The following is a 22,538-nucleotide window of genomic DNA, read 5'->3' as shown; positions in this document are numbered from 1 at the left end:
GCTTTTTGGGTAATAGAGTTTTAATGCCATGCTAAAAATTATAAAACGAAAATGGTCCAATAAATCCTTGAACTTAAAAAAAATAAAAAAAAATAAAAAATAACAAAATTTTCAAACTCAATAAAATTATCTATCTAAATCTTGTTTATGCGACTGATTATCACCGACTACCTTCTTTAGGTGGCTACTGTGATAGCGGTGGTGAAAAATTAGGAAATTCATATTTCTCAATTGAAACTTTTTAAGGTTTAAATTCTAATTGTTTTTTTTTTTTAATAAAAAGTTAGAAAGTTTATTTAACTTTTTTTAAAATTAATTATTAATAATTACATTTTGAGAAAAATGATTATTTTTGTAAAAAATAATAATTTTCTATAATGCCTAACTTTGTGATATTTGCATTATAAATTTGTATAAAACAAGAGTCATTAACGATATAATTATTATTTTTAATTAGAGAAAAAATGGTTAGATAAACCATTGAGCTTTAAAAAAAAAAAGTAATTAGATTTTGAACTTTAAAAAGTTACAATTAAGCATATTAACTCATTGGTTGATGTAATTAAACTAATAATAACTTGTTAAATTATTACAATTAAATTAATTATCAAGTAAATCTAAGCTAAAATATGGTGACATGTCAATTTTTAATAAAAAACAATAAAGAAAAAGAGTTAAATAAACATTATACAAAATGGTAATTAGATCCTCAAACTTTAAAGAGAGATAATTAAACTCTCAAACTTTTCATTTTGGAGCATTCAAACTCAATAACTGATTATCCACCTAGAAGAATCGGTCATTAGGTTCCCGTGACAAAATCATTGACCGACAAACGGTCGTTGTCGCCACTATTAGTGAATGGTCGCAGTCTACTAGAGAAGGTAACCAGTAACCACTAGTGACCCCTTTTTTTTTTTGTTTTTTTTTGTTTTTTTTTGTTTTTTTTTTTTTTTTTGTTTTTGTAATGGAAGGTCATAATTACAATAGTTATGCTGTGGAATCATGTTCACAATGCGCATGATGGATACGGGATAGATCCATAATTTTTAAACCGTAGATTCATAATTTATATACTGTAGATTCATAGCATCTATACTGTAGATTCATAATTTTTATACTGTAAATTCATAATATAGTTATGTGATTTGTGAATACAAAGTTCAACAATTGCGATATATGAACATCGATTCATAATTTCTATACTGTAGATTTATAATTTCTATACTGTAGATTTATGATTTCTGTACTGTAGATTCATAATATTTGTACTGCAAATATGAAATAATGCGATTGCGAAGAGAGAAACGTCGTTAGCAACAAATGAAAAACAAAATTATGAATCTACAGCATAGAAATTATGGATCTACTTCTGTGTTCACCATGCATATGGTGAACACGTTTCCACAGCATAATTACTTTTGGGTTTAAACTTCAAGTCAACCCCTTTACCTTTTAACTATTTTAACTACGGGCTTATAGAGAAATCAATTGAATTTTGTATTAACATTTTTTAGCCCGCTGAACACCTATCCATGAGCGTAGAAGGAGATAATCACGAGTCGCCTAGCCAGTTTATAGTTTCCACTCCTGTGACTCTCCATATTTTTTGTGGGAATCAAAACTCTATTTTAAAATTAAAACAAAATTTTTAAGATGATCTTTTAACTAAGCCCTTCGGAGACATTAACATTTTCTTTGCGGACTGGCTTGCTCTCAACCTCAACAGCCTGGATGAGGAGGAGAAAACTGCTATGACAACAATTGAAAAAATGACTAAAATGTTAAAGAAGCATGTATTTCTCAAAATGTGGCTGATCATTTTTGTGGACAAAAATATGAAAATGATATTTGGGACATGCGTGAGATGTCAGACCACAAACGCAAGTGGGACTTGCGATTTTTTTTTCTTCTTTAAATTTGGTCGCCGGCAACTAGCGACTTCTCCGCCGGCGATACCGATCACCGGTTTCTCCAGCGAAGGAGAAGGCCACCACCACTGGTTGCTTTCTCCTTTCGCTGGAGAAGCCAGCGATTTGGTCGCCGGTTTCTCCAGCGAAGGAGAAGGCAACCAATGGCCTTCTCCTTCACTGGAGAAACCGGTGATCGGTGTCGCCGACGACCAAATTTAAAAAAAAAAAAACAAAAAACAAAAAACAAAATCGCAAGTGGGATTTGCATTTGTGGTCTGACATCAAACACATGTCCCAAACGTCATTTTCATATTTTTGTCCACAAAAATGGCCAGCTACATTTTGAGAATACATTCTTCTTCCTTCACATTCCAGTCATTTTTCCCAACAATCTATTAGTCCATTCGAATGGCAGAGAAGAACAAAATATGGAATAACAAGTAACCCCACCCCCCCCCCCCCAAAGAGTCATCGTGGAGAGGGCAAAATCCAACTTTAGAAGCTGAAAGATGCAAATAAGGGCAAAATCCAAGCTTAGAAGCTGAAAGATGCAAATATACCGGTCACTCCTAACCCAAATGCTTATCCCACTTTCACTGTTAAATGGGAGAGACCTCCATCAGGTTGGTGTAAAATAAATATTGATGTTGCTGTTGACAAAGAAGGAAAGAGAATAGGTTTGGGATGGATCCTGCGAGATGAGTTCAGATGTTTTAATGGAGGAGTAGCCATGCCATGGAAGGGTGTTTTCTCGCTATTAGAAACCGAAGCCATTGTCATTAGAGAAGCACTAAGTTGGCTAAAGGAGAAGCAGATGGACAAAGTGAAAGTTGAATCGGATGCCAGGATCGTAGGCAAATGTTTAAATTTAAAGTTGGGTGTTTCATATCTTGATTTGTTATTGTTGGATATTAAAGATATGATGAGCATGATTGCTAAAATTGATATCTCGTTTGTAAAACGTTCAACGAATCAGACTGTTTGTTTTTTTCTTTAAATTTGGTCGCTGACAACCAGCGACTTCTCCGGCGGCGACACCGATCACCAGTTTCTCCAGCGAAGGAGAAGGGCACTGGTTGCCTTCTCCTTCGCTGGAGAAACCAGTGATCGGTGTCGCCGTCGACCAATTTAAAAAAAAAAAAAGCAAAACCGCAACTGGGACTTGCGTTTATGGTATGACATCACAAATGTATGTCCTAGCCACATTTTGAGAAATACATGCTTCTTTCTTCACATTTCAGTCATTTTCCCCAACAATCTATTGGTCCATTCGGATGGCAAGGAACAACAAAATATGGAATAACAAGTCAACCCCCCCCCCCCCCCCTGAAAGAGTCATCGTGGAGAGGGCAAAATCCAACCTTAGAAGATGAAAGATGCAAATAATATCATTTGGACAAAGTGAAAGTTGAATCAGATGTTGAGGTCGTAGTCAAAGGTTTAGATTCAAAGTTGGGTGTTTCATCTCTTGATTTGTTATTGTTGGATATTAAAGATATTATGAACATATTTGCTAATATTGATATCTCATTTGTAAAACGTTCAGCAAATCAGGCTTCCCATTTTGTTAGTTAGAAAATCGGTTTCTATATCCGAACATTGGGAGTGAGTTTTCATCCTCCTTCCTTTCTATGTAATGTTCTAGTTGATGGATGACCTGAATTAATATCATTTGCTGATTTGGTTTAAAAAAAAAACATTTTCTTTGTTACTGAATACTGAATAGGGCCATAGGGGTGAAAAAAAAAAGTACAGTACGAAGGCTCTGTTTGACAGAGCTTATAGCTTATTTTAAGCTACTAATAAGCTATAAACTTTGTTTGGCAATGTTCCTAAAATAAGCTCTTAACTTAAAATAAGAGCTTATTTTGGCACGCTGCTTTAGGTAGCGTTTCAAAATAAGCTCCTAGCTTCCTAACTTTTTTTTTCATCTTTATCCTTATTATTTTAAAGAAATGACATAATTTACTCTTCTCAATTAAAACCATTTTCTCTTCTCCTTTAATTTATCCGCAACTTTCACTGCAATTATTATTATTATTATTATTATTATTATTATTATTATTATTATTATTATTATTATGAGATTTGCAACAATATTGTTACTTCATTATGAGATACTAGATCATGATTATATTAATAGTTTTATTTCAAAACGTTAATTTTTTCTAAAGACAAAATGTTAAATTTTAATATGTAACCAAACTAATTTAAATTTTACGAAGATGTCCTTTTTAGTCTTTTTACCTTTATCAGCTTGTCAAAAAGCTAATTTTACCAAACACTTTCAATCATAACAGCTAGCTTAACAACTCTTCAATTTTCAGCTCCGAGCTTATAAATTTTCAACTTTCATCTCCTTTTCAGCTTTCAACTCATACCTTATAGCTTTTCAGCTAGGTTTGACAAACAAAGTCCAACAAAAACACGACAAGGACACGTGTCGGTATCAAGTCAAATCAAGGCGGAAAGTACAAACATATGCGCCTCCTCGACGGTTACCTCTCCGATTATATTTTCTGGAGAACAGATTTCGAAACTCCATATATTCATGCATCGACTGATTCGCACTCCGCTCGCTTTCCTCAACTCGTCCGAGTCAACCCGTCTCCTCTCACTCGCCGCCCCGCCTCTGCGTCGATTCTCCCACCTCAGATCTCTCGCCGTCGTTTCTCTCCTCCCTAAACCCCCCTCGACGCAACCCCTACGCCATTCCCGACCGCCGTTGTGCGCCGACGCGATGGACTCTAATCCCTTGTCGGCTTCCGCTATCGAGGATTTTGTTCACGTGGATGGAGCTGGAGCTGGAGCTGGAGCTGGAGCCGGAGCGGTAGCGGACTCCAATTTTGAGCCCGAAGGTTCCGAGGAGAGTGTCGTGGCGGATACCGCCGTCGAGGAAGCCACGAGTGGGGAAGTTGAGTCACAAGGCTATGTGAGGAAGGTGTTGCCGGAGGAGCTGTCGAAGAGTGTGGTTATGCTCAATTGCGACTCGTCTGCTGAAGGGGGTGCTTGCGATGTGTACTTGCTCGGCACTGCTCATGTGTCTGCGGTAAATCCTGATTTTGCATTTATACTTTATGATTATTTTCTGCTGAAAATTGGAGTTTAAAAAAAATATATGTTTAGGTTATAAAAAGTTTTGAGATCAATGGGAATACTGACCTTTATGTGTAGCAGTGTTCTCCTGGTATTTGCTTGTTGTTTTGGGATGTTTGGTGATCTTATTGAGAAGCAATTGCACAATTTTGGTAGAAATGTCAATTGCAGATATTTCTCCTTTTTGCAGTTTTATTTGGATATGAATGTGCAATTTTTTTCTCATTTCTTGACCAAGGAAGAATTCTGTATATTTTATTTTTGGATTTGTCCGATAGTTCCAGAGAAAATATAAGAATCTGGTTTTGGAAATTTGCCTTTAGATGCAGTGTTGTTCAATTCCTTGTTTTGTTTTTGCCTCTTCTCAGGTGTTTTTAGTATGTTTTTTTCCCCTAAAGAAAGCACTTGGTTGTCAAGTTGATAGTGACATGCTCACACAATTGGATGATCATCCTAACTACTACCCACACAGTTCTCAGACGTGGTGATGCTAATTTATCAGCAATTCTTGTTCTTGGATTGTGTCCCAAACTGGGAGAAACAGTGAAGTTACTCAAACTGCTGTCAAGTGATGCAGAAGTAAAATGGGGGACAAATATTGAACAGTCAGTTCCCATTTGATATACACTTAGAAAACACTGATTGGATTGATACATTAGACAATGAGGATATGCTAATGGCCTTTTTAGATTTTTGCTTTTCTTTGTTGTTGTGAAGTTTCTTCTTTTGTCAGTGGTAAATACCTTTTCATCTGAGGCTTAATTAAATTTTTAGGATCTAAAATGTGTTAAGGAAGTGATATTTGGGGAATAGATCATTATAGAAAATCTAATTGACATGGCAGTTCTTGTATGTATTCAGGAATCCTGTGAAGAAGTCCGAGCTGCAATCAATTTCTTAAAACCACAGGTACTGTTCTCTTGAAACTCAAAAGCACTTTGAATAGTTCATCTATCTGCAGGTTAGATCAGTATCTTAGGTGTTATATTTTATCCTTTATACCTAACTTTTGTAGTAAAATTATTCTGGATGGTTGATTGCAGGTCGTCTTTTTGGAGTTATGTTCAAGTCGTATTGCTATACTTACCCCTCAAAATTTAAAGGTCTGTTCTCATATCTTTAACTACTTTGGAATGCATTTTGCAGTAGGCATAGAACTGGACATGAATGGTCTATCTTTTTTAATTTTAAATTTTTGTGCAGTTATTTAATTTATTTTGCTCAACTGTTTTGTCATAGTATTTTACTTTGAGATTTTAGATGCTCTACGGCTCCCCATGGAAAAAAGATAAGATGGGGAAGCTTTGAGATCCCTCATCTACTTTAGCTTTACTTATTTTACTTTTACACAGCTCTTGTAATGTTAATTCTGTCTTTTGCCTGTTTTTTTATTTTTATTTTTTTTATTTTTAGAGAAATATCTTTGCTGTGTATAGGTTTAGTGTATTAAACTTCTGCTTTAGTATTCTGGATGTTAGTTTGTTGTTTATTTGCATATAAAATTTGTTCCTTTATTTTCATAGGAGTCTATTTTTCTACCTTCCTGTTTATTGCTTTCAATATTTGACCTTTGGATATGTGTTTTCTAATAGACATTGCCATTGGTTTTGCCAGATACCAACAACGGGAGAAATGGTGGAAATGTGGAAGAAAAATCACAACTTATTTGCAATTCTTTATAGCTGGTTTCTTGCAAAGGCATGATAACTACCTCAGTTTGACTATCTAGTTTTCGTATTGGGTTACTCAGCTTTTGTTATCACAGCAATACCCTTAAACCAACATGCTATATACTGTTAGGTTGCTAGTAAGCTTGAGGTTTTTCCTGGGGCTGAGTTCCGTGTTGCATATGAAGAAGCAATGAAGTATGGTGGCAAGGTGATTCTTGGTGACCGCCCGGTCCAGGTTAGTGATTTTCTCATTTCCAAAGTAGTAGGAGAGCAATCTCCAAGATAGTCTTGCCTTCCTCCATCAAAGCCACGAACCTTTAAGTTTTTATGCAATTCACTGAGGAAAACCTTTTCTTCCAGAATTAGTTGAAATATAAGTCTAATTCCTCCCAAAATATTTTGTTTAGTGTAATAGTGTCTTCATCTAAACCACTTATGGCCCATGTGCTTTAATAATATTTACTCTGTATAATTATTTTCTGCTAATATTTAGTATTTCATTTTCTAGAACCATGACCTCTAATAAGTAATAAATTCATCTTTGGAGTCCTTATAAACAATAATTCTTAATCCATTTCTGCTCACCGATGCCTGAATACCACTATTTGTCAATTTAGACTCGGTGCCAATTGCCATAAGACCTCCTTTATGAGCTCAAATTTCCTTTTACCACTTTTATATTAATTTTACATTTTCCTGTTTTCATGCTATTACTCTTCTTGTCCACAAGATTCTGAAAACAAAGATAATGATCTGTAAATATGTCATTTATTATGTTAATTCCACTGCTAAACTTGTTGAACAACTGTATGAAAATTCCAAATTAATATGATATGATATGATGCCACTGCAGGTGACACTGCGAAGGACGTGGGCAAGAATGCCACTCTGGCACAAGACAAAATTAGTTTACTCCTTAATGTTTCAGGCAGTCTTTTTACCAAGTCCTGAGGATCTCAACAGAATGGTATGCCTTCTCCTGTATTATTTTGATGATGGCTTCTTGTACATAATAAAATCAGATTGAAACAACAAATGTATATTATTATGTTATTGACTTAATGGTGGTAAACTTTTGTTTCTATGCAGTTGAAAGAAATGGATGATGTTGATATGCTGACTCTTGTTATTCAAGAAATGAGCAAACAGTTCCCCACTCTTATGGAGACCCTAGTGCATGAGCGAGATCAGTAAGTTCTCTACACTGAGCTGTCTTATATGGTACTCGTTTCTGTAGGCATCTTTAACCCTTCCCCTTTGGTTCCCCAAACTGTTGTGGGCCTTCTTATTCCATCCCTTTATTATATCTATATACAATATGGCAATTTATATCGTGCACCTGGGCGCGCATTGCATTGTGCGCCCTGGTGCAAAATGACGTCGTTTTGGATTTTTTTTTTTTTTTTTTAGAAATTTCGCTTTCCTGTGTCGGCTGTTAATTTTTTTTTTTTTTTTAAAAATCTCATGTTTCAAAAGTGTACATAATCGTATAAAAGAATGTACATAATTGTATAACAAAATACACATACTCTTTTTTGAAAAGATAATACACATAATCTAACATAATACACAAACTCTTAACATAATATACATAAATTCCCTGTTTCTTATGTATATAATTTTATAAAAAATGTACATAATTGTATACCATAATGTACATAATCGTGTCAACTTCCTACGCAACTCAACAAAACGACGTCATTTTGGGAGGCGCGGGGCGCACAGTGCTGTGTGCGCCGTGGTGCAGGGTATAACGATTGATATGCTCCGTATAAATATAAGATTTGAATTGGGCCCACTTTTCAAAACAAAAATAAATCAGTGTGATGGTTGGATCCACTTTACTCAAGAGTATCTTACTATGTCTCAAATTCTGTTTCTGATCTTGTTTGTTTATCAGGTATATGGCATCAACACTGCTTAGGGTTGCACGGGAACATAATTCCGTCCTGGCTGTTGTTGGAAAAGGCCACGTACTTGGAATGCAGAAGTACTGGCAGCAACCCATTGAGGTTAGCATACATTTTGTAATTGTGAATAGTTGAAGAATCCTCTAGGGGATTTGTTACACCATTATGAATTTAAGATTAAAACTAAAAATATTTTAAAAGCATGGTAGTTTGGTTTTCCATCTAGAGTTCTTCACATAAAATGCGGGCCGGGTTGTTGTTTGTTAGACCCAGAGTAAATTTTCGTGTTTTATTGCTCCTTTACAGGTGAAGGAACTGCTTAGCTTACCTGCCCAGAAACCTGCTGTATCTGTGAAGAAAATTTTGACGGCAGTTGGAGTGGCAGTTGCCGGGGCAGCCATAGTGTCTGGCATTTATTTATCGAGCAAGAAGTAAACAACAACTGCATTAATTTGACTTTGTACAGAAAGGAAGAGTTGTAGACACTTTCTCAAGTTGCTGCGACATGGTACGTGAGTTTAGCCCTACCCCGTCAAATTGTGAAAAAGATTGTTCTTCCCAGTCCTGGATCATCTCATCTTATACCCTTTTTTTTTTTTTTGGTTTGCATAAACCCAAACCAAATATTTAACTGTTTGAACAAGCAACATAAATAGCAATCATAGATTCTTCAGGGTTTTGACAGAAATAGAAACATTTCAATTTCATGCCTCATGGCCGAAAATGGGTAAAACTACCCTCCCAATTCTGTACGAGTTGGCTCTGGTTAGAAACCCATGTCCTATATGTGTTTGATGCTTTTTTATTTTTAAAAAAATTTTCCTTCCTAAAATAAAATTTGACATTAAACACATTTAGGGAAATGTGTTTGATGTACATTTAATCTGTCAAAATATTTTATTTTTACATAAAAATACGTTTATAATTGTGAACTGCATTTCAAAATATGTTTATGTTTGTGATTTAGTATAATTAAAACTCAAATTCAATAAGCATGTTTGTAGGGTGTAATGCATGAAATCCATTTTGTTGTGGATCCACATAGATTTGCAACTTTACAAATCACATATAATGTAATGTTTGAAATATTCCTTGGAATCAATCATCAGTCTTCCCTAGTTCCATGTTAGACATACACAAAGGAAATTGCTTAGTTTAATATGTATATTTATTTAAGGCAAGTGTTGTCTGAGTTGCTTGGAATCTCCCACAATTACACACTAGTAGGGCGTTTGAAATTTCCAGTTATTTTATTCCTGTAAATCAAACACTGAAATTTAAATTTCCACTTTATTTCCAGTAATTCATCTCCCATGGAATTACAATTCTTTTCCCACGTAATTTCTCCCTCCAACCAAACGCTCTGCAGGGTACAGTTTAGTTTTCAGTAATTTTATTCTTGTAAATTAAACACTGGAATTTAAATTTCCACTTTATTCTCAGTAACTCATCTCTCATGAAATTACAATTCTTTTACAATTCTTTTCCCACGTAATTTCCCCTCCAACCAAACACCCTGCAAGGTACAGTTTGGTTTAGTTGAGTTTGAATTCTCCTTGGGATTTTCATTTTCAGATAAGAGGAGAGGAGATTGTATGGTTTTACATCTTTTCCCTCAAACTTGATGCTTCATTTGCAAAGGTTATCTATCACCTTCTACACGCACATTAACCCACCGCAACAATTTCCAATCTCCCTTGCAAATTCGCATCACCATTTGATCTCGACAATACAAAGGCATTTGGCTAATCCTTCCATTTCGAGAGTCAAATGTTCCCTTTCAATCGTTATTGTGTGGACTATGGTCCAAAACGACGTCGTCTCATTTTAATTCATAAAATGCATTATCTTATCCAAAAAGATTTATTACTTATTCTAACTCATTGTCCATTATCTAAACACAATGGTCAATTCAACACTTGAGAGTTTACTAAAGATACATTTTAAAGTAAGTACATTACTATAAACCATGGGCAATTGCAAAACTTACCAAAAGTGCATTATTCAAACCAATAGTGGACAACTCATGAAACATATATTTGTATAACTTATGAAGTACATTATTCTAACTCATATACTCTAGAAGGTTCATAAACGATTGAGCAAATGTCATTATTGACTAATGAAACTTTTTTTACACAATCTTTTGGCCTAGCTCGGACCCAGTTGTTATACATGGATCATTGTCCACCCTTGTAAGGTGGACTTTAATCCTAGTTTTAAAAATTTATGAATACAATACATGGCCATTACAAATTGTAAACTTTTAAAAGGTAAATTGTGAATATTTAGTATGTAAATTGTGTATCTTTGGATCCAGTCCACCTTGCAACCTAACCTAAAAAATGAGAAGAAGAATATCTTTTACTCTTCAATTTTTCATTTGTCATTACATTTATCATTTTAAAATAATTAATATTTATCTACAAAATAATTTTAAAAATGCAAAGTTCCCTCACATCTAGAAATTAAACTTAACTAGGACGGGTGCTCTGCTCTGCTGTGAACTGAAAAGCAACATATGGTGGTGTGATTAAAGGTATTTCATACATTTAGAACTTGTTCAAAATATCTCATAACAATAAATAAATAAATAAATAAATAACCCTTCAAAAAATTTATAAATAGCAGAATTGCAAAAATATTAGAACTTACTCAAAAAATGATACAAGATCTTGACATAATAAAATACAATTATTTCTACATCGGAAGCTCTAACAACCATATCATTAGTCATATGAAGTAAATCACATTCCTAGAAAAATTTAATGTGGCAAATTTCTCCATTAGACAATTTTCCAAGCTTTCTTCACTCTCAAATGTAAACCATTTCGCTAATCTTGATCTTGATGGAGGTGTAAACACAAAAAATTCTCTGATTATCACTTGAATCCAATCCCCACAACAAACTCTTGCTTTTGAATATTAAGTTGAAACTTCACTTTGAAGAACTTCTACTGGAGACTTCGCTTGAAATGGTTTCTGTTGCAAGGTACATATTTTGAGCATTTCAAATCCCAACTTTTTGAATTTAAAATAGAGCAAATACCCAAAATGGTCCCTCGACTATAGCAAAATTCACAAATCGGTCCTCAACTTTCAATTTCACCCAATTAAGTCTTTAACTTTGCAATTTTGACACGATTTGGTCCTCCATCTAATTGACCGTTTGTTGACCGTGATCAACGATCTCCAGAAAAACCTTCAGCTCTCGTCAGAGCACGTGGAGGCCTCCAGGATGATGTTGCACCGGTTTGGAAACACGTCGTCTTCTTCGCTCTGGTACGAATTCAACTACATTGTTGAATCCAAAGGGAGGATGAAGAAGGTGACCGGGTTTGGTAGATTGCTTTCGACAGTGGATTCAAATGTAACAGTGCGGTCTGGAAATACAACCGGAACCTTAAAAAACCTACGATGAACCATGAAATTACATATATATCCTCAAAAATCACAGTCAACAAACGGTCAAATAGACAAAGGACCAAATTGTGTTAAAACTACAAAGTTAAGAACTTAATTGGGTGAAATTGAAAGTTGAGGACCAATTTGTGAATTTAGCTATAGTCGATGGACCATTTTGGGTATTTACTCTTTAAAATATTCAAATAGTTAATGAATTAATTTACTAAAACCCAAATTAAGAGTGTGTTTGGTTCGCACATAGGAATCGGAATTGGAATGGGTATTTGGTAATGATAATGGGTTTTAGTGAAAATATTTAACATGTTTGGTAGTAGGATGGAATGAGAATGGTTACTAATACTAGTGCTTGAAAATGAATAAGGGAATTAAACCTTTATTGTATTTGGGTATGAGTTTTTTAATTGATGGGGTATTCGAAACCCATAGTAGTGTTCTAAAAATCTATCAACCAAACAACAACAATCACTTTCATACCCATTCCCATATTTACAAAACATTATTAGAATTTTAAGTCCAAAGATATGTAAGTGGTGTTTCCAGGATGCAATAGCACAGTTAAATAGTCCATTGATCAGGATATGCCACTCTTCTTCCCTTTTGCGTCTGAGCCATTATACCAAGAGGAACTTTTATTCTCCCCCAGAATTGGTAATAGACGCATATATACACATAAAACAAACACAAATACACAAAAATAAAAGACTTTAAAATTTAAAATTTTCTGAATCTCATTTTAAAAAAGTTGAATTAATTTGATAGTTTCAATCGTAACTCATAATGCTCAGTGGAAGGAGAAGTCGTTAATTAGAGGGCTCACGGAGAAGGATTAAAAATCCAACTTTTACCCACTGCCCAAAACACCAAAAAGGTGTTCATCTCATCACAGCATTCAACAAAATCAATTCTTTTTACAAATCAAACATATTCATACCAAATTTCCAGAAAAAATAAAGAATTGATCTTTATTGTGGAAAACAAGAGGAGGGCTTCAGTGTGTGTAACAATGAGATCATTGATGAATTATCTCACTGAAATCCGCTAAGATATGTTGTTTTATCATCATAAGCCCACATCAAACTAGATTTGTTTAAAAAAAACAATTGCCAGAAAGAAGATATGATTATAGAAATCAAGATACAAAGAGATGAAGGTTGGGTGTGCTCAGACAGCCAAGGGTTTGTCTTCAACCACAAGATCAGAAACTCTAGTCCACATTAATTGCATCCTCACCGCACCCCATCCATGTACACAACACATAAACTGGAATATCACAAGTCATAGGAGGTAATCACATTCCTAGAAAAATTGAATTTGACAGTATCTAAAACATAGAAATATAATATTTAAAAACTTAAAAGAAAGACTATCTTAATATATATCTATAAACCCTTTGGCCATTCCTCTTCTTGAGTGTTGAGAAGGTTTCCTGATATGTTGTGGCCAGTAAAGAATGTATCATACAAGTTTTAAATTCACTACTGTGGCTATAGAGTCAAATTTCTAGTTGAGTTTGAGCGATCATGCCAATCAATGGAAATTTCTGCCCTCACTACATAATTGTCTGGTTCTTTACCAGAAGTCCCAACCCCAACAAAATGAATTGTTTTCCTGGATTCTCCAATAGACCATATTCTAACAGACCAACTGGCTTTTGGCCAATCTTGCTCTTGATGTAGGTATAAAGACAAACTTCTCTGATTTTCACTTGAATCCAATCCCACAACAAACTCAAACATGAACATTACTGAACTTTTGGCATGTACTGTTCTTGATTCTGAACATTAAGATTAAACTTCAACAGTGTATTCTTGAAAATTTCTATGGAGACTTCACCTGAAATGGTTTCTGTTGCAAGGGGAGTACTGTCCATATTTTGAGCATTTCAAATTCTAACTTTGTGGATTTAAAATATTCAAATAGTTAATGAATGAATTCACCAGAACCCAAATTAACATTATAACATGTTAAAATTTCATTATTTATGAAACATTATTAGAATTTTTAAGTCCATTGATATGTAAGTGGTGTTTCCAGGATGCAATAGCACAGTGAAATAGTCCATTAATCAGGATATGCCACTCTTCTTCCATTTTGCGTCTGAGCCATTATACCAAGAGCAACTTTTATTCTCCCCCAGAATTTGTAATAGACGCATATGTATACGCATAAAACAAACACAAATACACCCCAAAAAAAAAAAAAAAAAAAAAAAAAAAAGACTTCAAAATTTTCCCAAATCTCATATTTAAAAAGTGGAAATAATTTGATAGTTTCAATAGCAACTCATAATGCTCAGTTGAAGGAGAAATCATTAATCAGAGGGCTCACGGAGAAGGAATAAAAAATCCAACTTTTACCCACTGCCCAAAACACCAAAGGTGTTCATCTCATCACAGCATTCAACAAAATCAATTCTTTATACAAATCAAACATATTCATACCAGGTTTCCAGGGAAAAAAAAGTTACTCTTTATTGTGGAAAACAAGAGAGGGGCTTCAGTGTGTGTAACAACAAGATCATTGGTGAATTATCTCACTGAAATCCGCTAAGATATTTTGTATTATCATCATAAGCCCAAATCAAAATAAATTTGTTTAAAAAAAACAATAACTAGAAGAACACATGATTATCAAAATCAAGAAACAAGGAAATGAAGGATGGATGTGCTCAGACAGCCAAGGGTTTGTCTTCAACCAGAAGATCAGAAACTCTAGTCCACATTAATTGCATCCTCACTGCACCCCCATCCACACTATCAACAAATAAATTGGAATTGGAATATCAAGTTTCAAATGCACTACTGTGGCTATAGATTCAAATTTCTAGTAGAGTCTGAGCCATTATACCAATCAATGGAAATTTCTGCCCTCACTACATAATTGTCTGCTACTTTACCAGAAGTCTCAAACCCAACAAAATGAACTGTTTACCTGGATTCTCCAATAGACCATTTTTTCTAACAGACCAACTAGTTTTTTTCAGTGTCAAATGTAAACCATTTGGCCAATCTTGCTCTTGATGGAGGTGTAAAGATTAAAGGCAAAAACTTCTCTGATTTTCACTTGAATCCAATACCACAACAAACTCAAACATGAACATTCTTGAAATTTTGGCATGTACTGCTCTTCCTTTTGAATATTAAGATGAAACTTCACCACTGTATTCTTGATGAACTTCTGCTGGAGACTTCACTTGAAACGGTTTATGTTGCAAGGTAAGTACTGTCCACATTTGAGCACTTCAAATTCCAACTTTTAGGAATTAAAATATTCAAATAGTTAATGAATGAATTCAGTAGAACCCAAATTAACATTATAACATATTAAAATTTCATTATTTACAAAACTTAATTGGAATTTTTAAGTCCATTGATATGTAAGTGGTGTTTCCAGGATGCAATAGCACAGTGAAAGAGTCCATTGATCAGGATATGCCACTCTTCTTTCCCTTTTGCGTCTGAGCCATTATGCCAAGAGGAACTATTATTCTCCCCCAGAATTGGTAATAGACGCATATATACATAAAACAAACGCAAATAATGAAAAAAAAAAAAAAGTAAAAGTTTCCAAATATATTATTAAAAAAGTTGAAATAATAACTCATAATGCTCAGTGGAAGGAGAAGTCGTTAATTAGAAGGCTCACGGAGAAGGATTAAAAATCCAACTTTGACCCACTGCCCAAAACACCAGAGGTGTTCATCTCATCACAGCATTCAACAAAATCAATTCTTTCTACAAATCAAATATATTCATACCAAGTTTCCAGTAAAAAAAAAATCAAAAAAATGTTCATCTTTATTGTGGAAAACAAGTGAGGGGCTTCAGTGTGTGTAACAATGAGATCATTGATGAATTATCTCACTGAAATCCGCTAAGATATTTTGTTTTATCATCATAAGCCCCACATTAAACTTGATCTGTTTAAAAAAAAAACAATAGCCAGAAGAAGATACACTTATAGAAATCAAGAAACAAAGAGATGAAGGTTGGGTGTGCTCAGACAGCCAAGGGTTTGTCTTCAACCACAAGATCAGAAACTCTAGTCCACATAAATTGCATCCTCACCGCACCACCATCCACTCTATCAACACATAAATTGGAATATCACGAGTCATATAGGAGGTAATCACATTCCTAGAAAAATCAAACGTGACAAAAATTTAGACCATCTTAATTTATATCAATAAACCCTTCGGCCATTCCTATTCTTTAGAGTTGAGAAGTTTTCCTGATAAGTTGGCAAGTAAAGAATGTATCATACAAGTTTAAAATGTGCAGTACAATGGCTAAAGAGTCAAATTTCTAGTAGAGTCTGAGCCATTATACCAATCAATGGAAATTTCTGCCCTCACCACATAATTGACTGCTTCTTTACCAGAAGTCCCAATCCCACAGTGAATTTTTTTTCCTGGATTCTCCAATAGACCATATTCTAACAACAGACCAACTGGTTTTATTCAATGTCAAACGTAAACCATTTGGCCAATCTTGCTCTTCATGGACGTTTAAAGACAAACTTCCCTGATTTTCACTTGAATCCTATCCCACAACAAACTCAAACATGAACATTCCTGAACTTTTGGCATGTACTGTTCTTGCTTTCTAATATTAAGTTGAAACTTCACTAGTGTATTCTTGAAAACTTCTATGGAGACTTCACTTGAAATGATTTCTGTTGCAAGGGGAGTACTGTCCATATTTTGAGCATTTCAAATTCCAACTTCTAGGATTTAAAATATTCAAATAGTTACTAGAACCCAAATTAACATTACAAGATATTAAAATTTCATTATTTACAAAACTTAATTGGAATTTTTAAGTCCATTGATATATGTAAGTGGTGTTTCCAGGATGCAATAGCACAGTGAAAGAGTCCATTGATCAGGATATGCCACTCCTCTTCCCTTTAGCGTCTAAGCCATTATGCCAAGAGGAACTTTAATTCTCCCCCAGAATTGGTAATAGACGCATATATACACATAAAACAAAACGCAAATAAAGAAATAAAATTAAAATTTTCCAAATCTCTTATCAAAAAAGTTGAAATAATTTGATATTGAAATAGTCAGAACTCAAAATGCTCAGTGGAAGGAGAAGTCGTTAATTAGAAGGCTCACGGAGAAGGATTAAAAATCCAACTTTTACCCACTGCCCAAAACACCAAAGGTGTTCATCTCATCACAGCATTCAACAAAATCAATTCTTTCTACAAATCAAACATATTCATACCAAGTTTCCAGCAAAAAAAAAAAAAAAAACGAAAAAAAAAAATCTTTTATTGTGAAAAAAAATACAGATTAAAGTGTAAAACAAGAGGAGCTTCAGTGTGTGTAACAATCAGATCATTGATGAATTATCTCACTGAAATCCGCTAAGATATATTTTGTATTATATCATCATAAGCCCAAATCAAAATAAATTTGTTGAAAAAAAAAAAACAATAGCTAGAAGAAGATATGATTATCGAAATCAAGAAACAAAGAGATGAAGATTGGGTGTGCTCAGACAGCCAAGGGTTTGTCTTCAACCGGAAGATCAGAAACTCTAGTCCACATTAATTGCATCCTCACCGCACCCCATAAAACTACTAAAGAGAAAACAAACATGTGAAAGAGAGAGAGGAACTTACAGAAGAGAAGGAAAGATGAGATGAGAGTATAGGTAGGGGGGTTTGGAATATATAGATACACATTAGGAGAAGAGGTTCCGCATAGATCTCATCTCCTCCGGCGGCTCCGGCTAAGTATTGTGTTGAGAGAGGAGACTTTGTTTAGGGTTTTGTGGTGGCCCTTAGGCCCAACCATTGATTAGGGCTCCGTTAGAAGCCTATTTACTTCTTTACTTCAAACGGCCCCCAATCATTCAGTTAGGGCAAATTGGCAACTGTCTGAACCATGAATGGTGCACATTATTCTATGTTCATAATTACTAAATTATATGTTCACAATTATAAATCTATATATTCATAATTTTTAAATTTTATATTCATAATTATTGAACTCTATATTCACAATTACAGAACTCTGTGTTTATAATTTTCGATGTTTATATTCTCATATTCACAAATCACAGAACTATATGTTCATAATTTGATAACTATACAGTTTAGAAATTATGAATCTATAGTATAAAAATTATGAATCTACTGTATATAAATTATGAATTTACTGTATTTAAATTATGAATCTACAGTATAGATTTTATGAATCTACAGTATAAAAATTATGAATTTATAGTATAGAAATTATGAATATATAGTATATAAATTATGAATCCAATTCCGTGTGCACCTTGAATTGCATGGTGCACACGGTTACACAACATAACGATCCTGGCAAATTATGTTGTGGACCCGGGTCCACTTTGCAAGGTGGACCCAGGTCCAAAACAGAGTCGTTTTGCTTTAAAACGATGCCGTCTGAATTTAAAAAAATTGCTTACTTCCTTGCCGCTAAGGCTGTTAACGATCCGAACATAAACGAACGGAGGTTGTTCGTGTTCGTTTGTTAAGGTTTTTGAAAATCTTGTTCGTGTTCGTTTGTTAAGCTTTCATTAGTGTTTGTTAACGTTCGCGAACATGTTCACGAACGTCTTCATTAACATTAACGAACACTAGGGCTGTTAACGAACCGAACATAAACGAACGGAGCTTGTTCGTGTTCGTTTGTTAAGGAATTTGGAGTGTTCGTGTTCGTGTTCGTTTGTTAAGGTTTTTGAAAATCCTGTTCGTGTTCGTTTGTTAAGCGTTCGTTAGTGTTCGTTAACGTTCGCGAACACGTTCACGAACGTGTTCATTAACGTTAACGAACATGTTCGCGAACGTGTTTGTTAACGTTCGTGAACACGTTCGCGAACATGTTCATTAACGTTAACAAACACGTTCACAAACATGTTCATTAACAAGCACGTTCACGAACATATTCACTTACGTTCATGAACACGTTCGTGAACACTTAATAAACAAACACCTGCACATGTTCATGAACACAATTCGTTTGTGAACAATAAATAATCTATGTTCATGAATAGTAATTAAACAAACAACAAAACTAAAAAAATAACAAAACTAATACAAATAACTTAATAAGTCCATCCGTATGTAGCATCTAATATGAAAATAAAAATCCAAGTCCACATAATTTGTCTGCTCACATTACAAGCCAAAACAGTGCCAAAACATAAAAACATAAAGCATGATATATTTATATTCTGCATCCATCATCCAAAAGCTTAATACCTTTACTCCAAGTTCATTCCAGTGATATAGCCTTCACATCTTCAGTAAACTACATTAAATAATATATAATATATTGTTATATGACATAAAAAGTATTGAAAATAAATGATATAATAAAAGAATTGACAGTACTTACTTTTGGTTTTCTTTTCATATCATATAAGTTACGCAACCAGTCACTTCCACAAAGTAGCATTTGGACAGTATCGGTCCCCAAAGATGCCCGATATGTATCAATAACCCTACCACCAGCACTAAATGTTGACTCTGAAGCAACCGTTGTGATTGGAATTGATAAGATTTCACATGCCATTTTGGATAATACTCTAAACTTCAAGTTCATTGACTTCCACCAATCCAATGCATTAAATTCAACCGAATCCCCTTCACAAATATATACACCCTCCTGTAAATAAGTATCCAATTCAGACTTCACATGTTGGACGGTATCAACATTTCTCACAAATTTCTCAAATTTTGATCTCCCAGTTTCAACAGCCGGTCCCTTCCCTTTCCAAACAGTAGTAACACCTTGCACAGAAGTATTCCTTGCTTGAGAATCATTTTCCATTAATTGGTTTGAAGCTGTTGTATGTTTATCCAAATAGATCCTGTATAACTCATACAAAGCATCACGAACAATACCAATTTGTGTAGTAGCTTCATTTTCAGAATAAATGACTGGAAAAGCAAATTGGATAAATGTCATCTTATTTCTAGGATCTAAAACAGCAGCAATAGACAGTAATAGATTGCTACTACCCCAATATTTGTCAAACTTATGCTGCATCCTTTGGGCCATGTTTTTCATCCAAGGTTCTACACTTTCAGACTTTTGACCGAGAATTTCTTTGATGTTATATAGTTCAGGAAGAAACAAATTTGCTGTTGGATATTCAGAACCTATATTCAAAAAACAAATACTTTAATTATATAACAATCATATATATTGAAATGTATAAAATTTAGAACTGTATAATAAATTACCTGAGATAATTTTAGTAACTTCATTGAAATGCACCAATAAAGAGCAAATCTCTTCAACCCTTTGCCAATCATCCTCAGAAGGCAAGCATTTGTAATTTGGATCTCGAAGTTGATACCGAGGAAATACTTGCTTGAAATCCAAAGCACAAGACAACATAGCAAATGTTGCATTCCACCTAGTGCAACAATCTAAAATCAACTTCTTGTTAGGCACTTGGAGCTGTTTGCAAATCTCATTAAAACTATGCAACCGTTGAGGTGAAGCACTAATATACTTGACACTATCTCTGACATTTTCAATGATAGACTTAATCTCAGAAAGGCCATCTTGCACAAGAATGTTCAATATGTGTGCACAACAACGAACATGAAACAACTTACCTTCTAGTGGCAAAGTTGTATGAAAAGAAAGAGAGTCATGCAACAACCTCACAGCTGAATCATTATAAGAAGCATTATCCACTGTGATTGTCCACACTTTCTCTTCAATACCCCATCCTTGCAAACATTTGTATATTGCATCACAAACACATGTACCGGTATGCGGGGGAAGCACTTCAACAAAGTTTAGAACTCTTTTCTGCAACTTACTGTCCATGTCCACAAAATGAGAAGTTATCACCATGTATTGAATGTTCTGATTTGATGTCCATATGTCAGTTGTGATACTAATTTTGTCAACTGAATTCAACAATCCTTGTACTCGTTTCTTTTCTAGCTCATAAGTTGACCAACAATCTTTTGTGGTTGCTGTTCGACCAATTCGCTCATAATATGGACTTGCAGATTGCATGACTATGTTGAAGAGTTCATACTCAACAAACGAAAATGGCAATTCATGAACCATAATCATGTGAGATATAACCTCCCTCATCCTTGCTTGATCATACTTCCAACTCTGAACACCACTGACACTCTCCGATTTTTGTGTCGATGGAACCACACAAATGTTCCTTTGCCCTGAAAGATTGATTCTGCGTTTTATGCAATTGTCTAAATGTCTTTTATATTGTGTGGTTGTGCCATCCTTTTGCTTTTTCAATTTAAAGTTGCAATGATTGCATTGCACTTTTTCTTCCCCATTCTCAAGTCTCACCACTGTCATTTCGTGCCAAATAACTGATGATTTTTTCCTTTGCTTCTTCTTATAAGGTTCACCTTCTCCTTCCACTTCTTCAACTTCTCTGCCAATGTCCTTTTCAACATCACCTTCAAATCCGATGATTTCCACATTTGGATGATTTGGTGTTGGATTTAGTTCTTCCATTTCAATAGGTATTGTTGAAGAACCAACACTTGGACTTGAAAGTTCATCAATTGTGTTGTAATCTTCGTAAGACATAGCTATTATAAAAAAATGTATACAATATCTTATATTCTTTCTATAATGCAAAAAAACAAACAAAAAAAAAACAAACAAAAAAAAGTAGAGAATACAGAATACTACCACATTGACATAGTACAATATGTTATATTGTTCTTCTTCATCTTGTCCAGTTATCCAACAAGCTAAACAAGAAAATTCAAAGAACAAATAAACACACAAATACAATGTCAAAGTGGCATACTAGCTTACAAGTGAATCTAAATTCAATAATATTAAATTATAAAAAGAACAAAAAATAAAAATACCGTGTATGTGTTTTTAAAGCTTCGAGGATGATTGAAACAACAGTCAGCAGCAAGCAAGAAATCTGAGGATTAAACAATAGGATTAAATACAAAACACTAAAGTATATTGTTTCAATTAAACAATAAACAATAATAAAATAATTACTGTTTTAAGCAAGAAACACAACTAATCTACTATATATTTAATTTCTTTCTCTCTATTTTCAAAGAAAGGAAACAGTAGGAATTAGGATTAAACAAGAAACACTTAAATTTCTCTCTATTTTCAATTAAACAATAAACAATAATAAAGTAATTACTGTTTTAAGCAAAAAAACACTACTAATCTACTAGTTAATTTCTTTCTCTCTGTTTTCAAAGAAAATAAACAGTAGCTTATTTAATTTCTTTCTCTCTATTTTCAAAGAAAGAAAACAGTATGAATTTCTTTTTCTATTTTCAGTTAAACAATAAACACTAATGAATTTCTCTCTATCTTAAACAATAAGATAGAAGGATTAAACAGTAGCAGATCGTATGTGAGTATACTTTTAATATACAAGTTAATACTACTATTCTAGAGGGGAATACTTTTTAAACAACAGCTAAGGATTAAACAGTACAAGTGAATACTTTTACTATCCAAAATAAAAACAAAAAAAATCTTTTACAAAAAAAATTAAATA

At 34.0% G+C, this 22,538-nt stretch overlaps 2 protein-coding genes across 3 annotated transcripts; one reads left to right on the top strand and one right to left on the bottom strand.

Annotated features, from left to right (window-relative positions):
- Nucleotides 1-4,413: 4,413 nt before the first annotated feature.
- On the top strand, nucleotides 4,414-9,362 carry LOC109163445 (traB domain-containing protein). The gene is made up of 9 exons (XM_019312191.1): nucleotides 4,414-4,962; nucleotides 5,871-5,918; nucleotides 6,053-6,112; nucleotides 6,624-6,707; nucleotides 6,810-6,914; nucleotides 7,533-7,646; nucleotides 7,769-7,869; nucleotides 8,580-8,691; nucleotides 8,896-9,362. Exons 1-9 carry the CDS (start codon nucleotides 4,465-4,467, stop codon nucleotides 9,022-9,024), a joined length of 1,251 nt encoding a protein of 416 aa, XP_019167736.1. The 5' UTR covers nucleotides 4,414-4,464; the 3' UTR covers nucleotides 9,025-9,362.
- Nucleotides 9,363-10,274: 912 nt separating this feature from the next.
- On the bottom strand, nucleotides 10,275-21,385 carry LOC109163444 (zinc finger BED domain-containing protein RICESLEEPER 1-like). Of its 2 annotated transcripts, XM_019312190.1 has the most exons (5): nucleotides 20,670-21,385; nucleotides 20,242-20,417; nucleotides 19,391-20,157; nucleotides 19,261-19,303; nucleotides 10,275-10,285 (listed from the first exon to the last, which is right to left on the bottom strand). In XM_019312190.1, the coding sequence occupies exons 1-4, from the start codon at nucleotides 21,344-21,346 to the stop codon at nucleotides 19,268-19,270; spliced, it is 1,656 nt and encodes a 551-aa protein (XP_019167735.1). In that variant the 5' UTR covers nucleotides 21,347-21,385; the 3' UTR covers nucleotides 10,275-10,285; nucleotides 19,261-19,267. The 2 variants fall into 2 exon arrangements, with proteins under 2 accessions (XP_019167735.1, XP_019167734.1); XM_019312189.1 differs by having other exon boundaries at nucleotides 20,242-21,385.
- Nucleotides 21,386-22,538: the final 1,153 nt, after the last annotated feature.

Source organism: Ipomoea nil, unplaced genomic scaffold (assembly GCF_001879475.1).
Source record: "Ipomoea nil cultivar Tokyo-kokei standard unplaced genomic scaffold, Asagao_1.1 scaffold3025, whole genome shotgun sequence".
Lineage (NCBI taxonomy): Eukaryota > Viridiplantae > Streptophyta > Magnoliopsida > Solanales > Convolvulaceae > Ipomoea > Ipomoea nil.
The sequence above is the reverse complement of the archived record's forward strand: the minus strand, read 5'-3'. Positions and strand labels throughout refer to the sequence as shown.

What these genes read in the sequence shown, in the direction of transcription:
- LOC109163444 (XM_019312189.1), bottom strand. Translation starts at nt 21,346, where the DNA reads ATGACAGTGGTGAGACTTGAGAATGGGGAAGAAAAAGTGCAATGCAAT. An exon ending in AGTTACTAAAATTATCTCAG is followed by an intron (nt 20,158 to 20,241) that starts GTAATTTATTAT and finishes TTTTGAATATAG; the next exon opens with GTTCTGAATATCCAACAGCA. An exon ending in ATATGAAAAGAAAACCAAAA is followed by an intron (nt 19,304 to 19,390) that starts GTAAGTACTGTC and finishes TATTTAATGTAG; the next exon opens with TTTACTGAAGATGTGAAGGC.
- LOC109163445 (XM_019312191.1), top strand. Translation starts at nt 4,465, where the DNA reads ATGCATCGACTGATTCGCACTCCGCTCGCTTTCCTCAACTCGTCCGAG. An exon ending in CTGAGGATCTCAACAGAATG is followed by an intron (nt 7,647 to 7,768) that starts GTATGCCTTCTC and finishes GTTTCTATGCAG; the next exon opens with TTGAAAGAAATGGATGATGT. An exon ending in CTAGTGCATGAGCGAGATCA is followed by an intron (nt 7,870 to 8,579) that starts GTAAGTTCTCTA and finishes TTTGTTTATCAG; the next exon opens with GTATATGGCATCAACACTGC.